The sequence below is a fragment of the Coregonus clupeaformis genome, chromosome 21, assembly GCF_020615455.1.
Source record: "Coregonus clupeaformis isolate EN_2021a chromosome 21, ASM2061545v1, whole genome shotgun sequence".
NCBI lineage: Eukaryota > Metazoa > Chordata > Actinopteri > Salmoniformes > Salmonidae > Coregonus > Coregonus clupeaformis.
The window spans coordinates 940,526-947,124 of NC_059212.1; the positions used below are offsets into that span (position 1 = coordinate 940,526).

Sequence of the window (6,599 nt, forward strand, 5' to 3'; positions counted from 1 at the left end):
TGTGTCATCCACAGCATCACAATAACAGCATTAGGAGACGACTGTGTGTTGTTGTGTTTCGTGAGACCAAAGGACACAGAGAGACACACACACACACACGACAATGCTGCTGTTTGGTTACAGTGGGATGATCCCGGGATCACCTGCGGGGGGTCAAGGCTTGTGTAACAGTTTTTGGCTCTGGGCCCTCATGGTGCGTAACATGACAGGGCCAAACCCTTAAAATAACAATTGTCACAAAGCCTGTCCTTCAAATATCCCATGAGCTGGATACAGTACACAAAGGGACAGGGGTCACTCTGGAAAGGAGAGCGATAGGGGTTAGAGGTCATAGGCTGAGAGGGATATTGAGTAGTGCAGCTCAGTGTCAGAGGGGATGCTTAAAATGAGTTTAGTGGAAAGGATCAGGTTAAGGGTCACAGAGATGCGTATACAGTACATGTATGTGTGTGTGTCTGCATGCCTGTGTGTGAGTGAGTGAGTGAGTGAGTGAGTGAGTGAGTGAGTGAGTGAGTGAGAAAAGTAAGTAAAGCCCCCCTACTAAAAATGAGGCCCTTCACCTAGATTTAAAAAGTTCAAAATAGATTCTATTAGCACTGAATGATCTGCATCCATTCCAAATAACCATATTTTACATGATATGCCCTAGAACGACTGACAAATACACCACATGCCCTAGAATCAAACATGACAAGCTATTAATCACAGCCTGTCATTTTACTGGAATATTTCACCTTAGTTTCAGGAAAGAATGTGCACTCCCACAACACTTTCAAAGTCAAAAAGATACTAACCTCTGGCTGTCTATGCCCTAAAAGCAAATGTACAAACTAGGGCTGTCAAATGATTAAAAATTTTTAATCAAATTAATCAGAATTTTCAGTGGATTAATCATGATTAATCACTATTTGCAATTACACCTGAATCCTAACAATTTTTTTTCTGAAATGCATACCAAAAGATAAATAACAGGACACAGATACATAATTTTCATATTATGTCTGTTTATTAACACAGCCAAATAATGGTGTTTTAAATCAAGCTGAAACATACTACACACCATAATATTTGTCTTTGTAATGTTCCATCACTTCCTCTTTGGCATTCCTCTTAACCAGGATGTACAATTTACAGTATTCAATTGAACAGAAAGCAATAAATGTAGTCAAATCATAACAGTGACCTACCACATTTTTGCACAATTTGAGTCATCTGTGGAAAAAAACATTTTCAATAAAACTTTTAAATCAAACCAAAGAACAATCTTTTACCTTTTCCTCCATTCTTTAATCCAGTTGCTCAAAAATCCAGTTGCTAACTACTATAACATGTTGCACTGAAACTGGTCTTTTGTTTGAACATCACCTTTCAAATCTACTGAGCTTCATCATCTTTCAGCCAGTTGCTGAGGCAAACTAACTTGTTCACATTTTCTGAAAGTAAAGCTGACCTTTTCTTGTTCACAATGTGACCTGCAACTGAGAAAAGTCGTTCACAGGGAACAGTGGTTGCAGGAGTGGCTAGATATTTGTGAGCTAGTGAGGCCAGCTTCTCATGGGCTCCTGAATGAGATGCCCACCACCTCAAGGGGCAGTCCTCCAATTTAATGGTGGGCTCTGCTCTGTACCTCTGTATGGCAGGTTGGACCTCTTCATCTTCTGATTCTGAATCTGAGCCCATTTGCAGAAGGCTGATTTTCTTCCTGGGTGGCCCATCATCATGTGTCTGTGAAGACCTTCTGGGTGATTCTTGTTGCAGCATCCCTTCAAGTGTGGTCCACACCTCTTCCCTGTCTGTCTTGGGCAGGCATTTCAAGTCTTTGAAACGAGGATCCAAAACTGTAGCAATCTGGAGCCATGCATTGTTGAGCTGTTCTTGACGGGATGCTAGGTCCTCCTTGAACTTGGTCTTGAATCTCACCACATATGCAGGGTCCTCATCACAGGCTTCCATCTTGAGACGCAAGTGGCAGAGAGAAGGTAGTACCACAGAACAGGAGACATAGGCCTCTCCACCCAGGAGCTCAGTTACATACCTACGCACACAAACACACACATGCACACAGAGACAGTGTATTATTAGAACAGTGGTTATCAACATATTATTATTATTATTATTATTATTATTATTATTATTATCATCATCATTATTTTTTACATAGATACATGTTATTGATATTTGACTTGGTTTAATTCATTCCAGAAAATAATCAAAGCGATGTTATTTGATAAGTTACAGACTGATTTACCTGCATGGCTCTAGAAGTGTCTCCAGCCTCTGCAGTTTATCCCACTCTGCTGCGGTCGGCAAAACGAGTTTGTGCTCCTGATTGTCCAGGGCTGCGATAACAGAATCTGACGGCCCAGCAAACGCATGTTTGGCGTTGACATGGTACTTCAAGCTTGAACAGCTCCGGTGAAATTGAAACTCCTTCTTACAAATCTTGCAAATAACCTTGTACTTGTTAACTGTACCATCATCATTCTTTTTATATTTGAATCCGTCAATAGGCCCACTTTGCTCACCTTGCTCCATCTCGCCTCTAGCTCCCAACCACTTTCCTGACCTGAATAATTTGTCACACTGCGCATGCGTGAAATGCGTTAAAAAAATTGACGTAATTAACAGCAAACAACTAATTAACGTCGTTAACGCGCTATTTTTGACAGCCCTAGTACAAACACTAGGTTATACACAAAGCAAAGGCGTTCAGTCATCCCTTGTACTTTGCATGATGATGATGTCATTTCTCTATTTTGGGGACTAAACAATGCCTACAAGCCAAATTGATGTGATGGACCCTGACAGGGGTGTTCATAGAATAGTCTGCTGCCCTGCTTAAAAGTTACCAACTGCAGACCGGGCAAGGGCCCCTAAAAACAGAAAGGACGCATAGAAAAACCCTGCCAATTCAATGTTTTTCAGTGAGAGGAATGCATTGGTTGAACCACACCCCCTAGACAAACTCTGCGGACAACCATGCATCAGCACATGTATACATGTGGTTTCCGGGGCCAATAACATCTGATAGCACAAATTTGACCAAAGTACTGTATAATCTAGTAGCCCCATAGAGTATAGTCTGGATTTATTTAAACTTGCACTGCAGTTATCCTGTACCTCCAGAAATCATTTAGCACATCCTAACTGCTCCTTTTCGTCATATCAAAACATTGTTTGTTGTGTTTAAACCAGTAAACACTGTCAACCTAATCACATTACTTGCCCATTAACAATGTTGAATCCTATACATAAACTCAATGAGTCAGTAGCCTTTAGTAAAAGGTAGGAGTCTGGTCAAAAATAGAGCTTTCATCACGATCATGATGCAAATAATTCAACAGAACCTACAACTCACACAATACAACTTGCAAATGAAAAAGAAGGTCAAAGGTGGGGTGAAGTATAGCGGGGGTGTTTGCGGAACCACACTCGGTGATGAGTAACCTTGTCTGGGACCTAAAAAATGTACCTAGCTCAGCGGGCTAACACAGTCTTGTGGCAAGCAGAAGACCCAGATCCGAATCCCGATCAGTCACACATGAACAACAACATTGCAGTATTGCACCGGCATAGCACAATGCTAATGCATCTAAATATCTCTACCTGAATTAGCCATAAAACCATTATGACGTGAGTCATGTGTCCGACTAGGCAGTTCTACTGTCAGCGCAGATAGGATGCACAACACTAAGCGATGGATGGAGAGAGTTCACTGAGCTGGAGACGGACGAAATGATAGCAGTCAGGCTGCTCCGACAGAGTCAGAGTCAGCCCTAACACGTCTGGCGTTTCCATATTGTCGGCCAGAGAGATTTTGTTTTGCAAGGCTGACTCCTGTATGAATCAGCCTGACCTATATTTGAAAGCCCAGGCTAGGAAAAAAATAACAGCTGAATAGATATCATTAGTGCCTGCTCTCTTCCACTTGTTCAAAATTACAGCCATCTAATTTGGCTTCTCCAGGGAGACGCCAGGGGCTGATTCCATGAGTCTGTTCTGGAACAAACCAGAAGCCAACAGATCCTCCATCACTGCAATGGAAAAGCGCTTTGAAACGTAATCCCCCCCTGTTTCAGTCTGTTCTCTTCCGTTTGGTACCAAATGAATGCGACCAATGCTAGTTAAAAATCTGATTTATTGTCTGAATATGAAAACTTTTTTACACAGACTAATCAACTCAAAATGTTAGATAGCATGTGGGAAGACCTTGTTATCAAATGCAATTAACATTTTGAGGCAGTCTCAACAATATCACTCTTGGGGGTCGAAATCTAACTTGAGATCAGCTCATTCACTCCCAACTTAAATATGATAATGCATCAAATGTCAATTGGTGCATATTTCAAGTAAGGATTTGATCCTCTATGAAATACTGTACCTTAAATACCCAAGAGTTAGAAAACATCCTAATCAGCAAAAAAATTATAAGATCATTCCCCTTCTGCACACGCACAGCAATTGACACAAAGTTACAATTAGTTTCATTTAATTTATCAATTACATTTTTTTTAAATGGACGCAAATAAACAGAGAGGGCATGCCATATAGTAGAGACATGAGAACTCACCTGCACCCTCAGGACCCTGAAGGGCACACTCAAAGAATGCCTGATGAATTATCATAATGAGCCAGGCGTGTGGATCGATGTATGCCGAGGACAAACATGTTGCATGCTGCCCCCGGGCACAGCCAGTGTATGCTGTGTGTCTTTCTTTGCGTGAGTGTGTTTCATCGTTGACAGATTGATATCACAGTATGCTCAATCTACTAGAGTAATCGTCTCATTCAAGAATAAAAATAGACATTCACAACAGGCATTGCCTCCCTCCCCCATTTTGAAATAGGTCTCCAAAATGACAGAAGGGTATGACTGTGTTGGAAACGGCGCGGTTGTTTGAAAAATGAGTTTGAACCTAGATTGAGTAGAGTGCTGGAGGCCACATGACCGAGTGAAATGAAATCTGGGGGAACTGTGGTCGTGTTTCCATAGTGCATCTGGTCCAAAAATCACATTACAAACGTGGACCACTAAACTAACCCAGACCCCCTCATAGGATAATAAAGTTATATTATAATATATTCTGACACACACACATGCACAGCCCACCCACTGGCACGGGCGCACACACACTCCTCTCCGTCCCGTCTATGCTGATAGCAGTCAGAGCAATGGCAGCTTCCAGGCCCCCAGCTAGGAAAGCGACAGAGGGAGAAAACAACAACACATCTGCACAAGTCAGCATGGGCCTAGCATTCACTGCAGACAGACTCCCTACCACAGCAAGCAAGCTGGGAACATAAGCACACGATAAATGGTTTGTTGTCTATCTAACGTATCTTGTCATCACTATTGAGTTGACGTTATCCAATGCATATCATGTATTTGTTGTCTGCTTTCCAAGCAGAAATTGACACGAACCGTACTGCTCCGTTTTCTAGTCTGTTATTTGGAGTATGTGTAGATATTTTTGTGTGCAACACAGAAATACCAGCATTTTTCTAGCTTGCCATTCTTTCTAGTTACAATAGGATGAAATCAGACCATGGAACATTTTAGGGGTTTGATTGTACTGAATTTCCTTTCAAATCGAATGTTTCCAATGTATAAAAACAGTACGCGTTTATTTTATTTTATTTTTTTACAGAAAATTGCCCTCTTTCATCTTTCAAATGCACTCTGCTGCTCCACTCAAAATATGGTATGTTTACATATAAATAATATCACACATTTAATATACACACTACTATCTTGAAAAAACTCAAACTTCAATGAAACAATGAAATTATTAACAATAATATCCCATTTAAGTTGCTTCCTGCCTCCTCCTCCTCCTCCGAGCTTGTTCTTTGAAACCCTCCAATGGGCATGCTAATATCGGGGCGTAACCATAAACCGAGGGAGAGAAGTCGAGCTAGTCTATAGGCCTACCTTACGCCTCCTACACACAGCCCGGTCTCCCTCTATCTCCCACTGACTCAATTATATAACCTTAATGCAAGAGACAGCTTGACTAAGACATCACAGGCCCATCTTGTGATTGCAGTTTAATTCAGCATGCTTTGGATTCATTCATTAGCATGTTGAGGGAGCCGATGACCTGTGTGTTGTGGAGTGACTCATGTGGAAGGGGAGGAACTGGCCTAAGGGGGAGGCAGGCAGGCGGGCTCCCCCCTCCCTCCCTCCCTCCCTCCCTCCCGCCCGCCCGCCAGCCATCCCTCCTTGCCAGCCTGCCCTGCTTGACTACATTAACCTCCAACCCCCTCCTCCCTCCTTTCCTCATTTACCCTCACCACCCTCTTTGTGTCCATGTACCATGCCCATGTGGGGGGTGGGCATATACGTGTGAAAAGGGGGGAGGGGGTTAGGGTTGAGTGTTCATGTTGCCGACTGCTGAGCCTTACCCTCCCGGGGTGGCGAGCAGGCAACAGGTGGCCCGGCCCGGGTTCTGTGTGGCAGATGCACAACGGTGGAGGTGCGGGCTCCCAGAAGCCATTGAGACTCGGCGGTGACAAATAGAAGCGGACGTGTTCTACCCAAGCGGCTTTGCCGCTCTCCCCTCCGCTTTCTCCCTCAATGACACAGAGAAGGGATGCAC

At 43.0% G+C, this 6,599-nt stretch overlaps 1 protein-coding gene across 1 annotated transcript; it reads right to left on the reverse strand.

Moving 5' to 3' along the window:
* Window positions 1–1,365: 1,365 nt before the first annotated feature.
* LOC121534535 (zinc finger BED domain-containing protein 4-like) lies at window positions 1,366–2,381 on the reverse strand. The gene is made up of 2 exons (XM_041841117.1): window positions 2,249–2,381; window positions 1,366–2,035 (listed from the first exon to the last, which is right to left on the reverse strand). The coding sequence occupies exon 2, from the start codon at window positions 1,951–1,953 to the stop codon at window positions 1,375–1,377; it is 579 nt and encodes a 192-aa protein (XP_041697051.1). The 5' UTR covers window positions 1,954–2,035; window positions 2,249–2,381; the 3' UTR covers window positions 1,366–1,374.
* Between the last annotated feature and the right edge of the window lie 4,218 nt (window positions 2,382–6,599).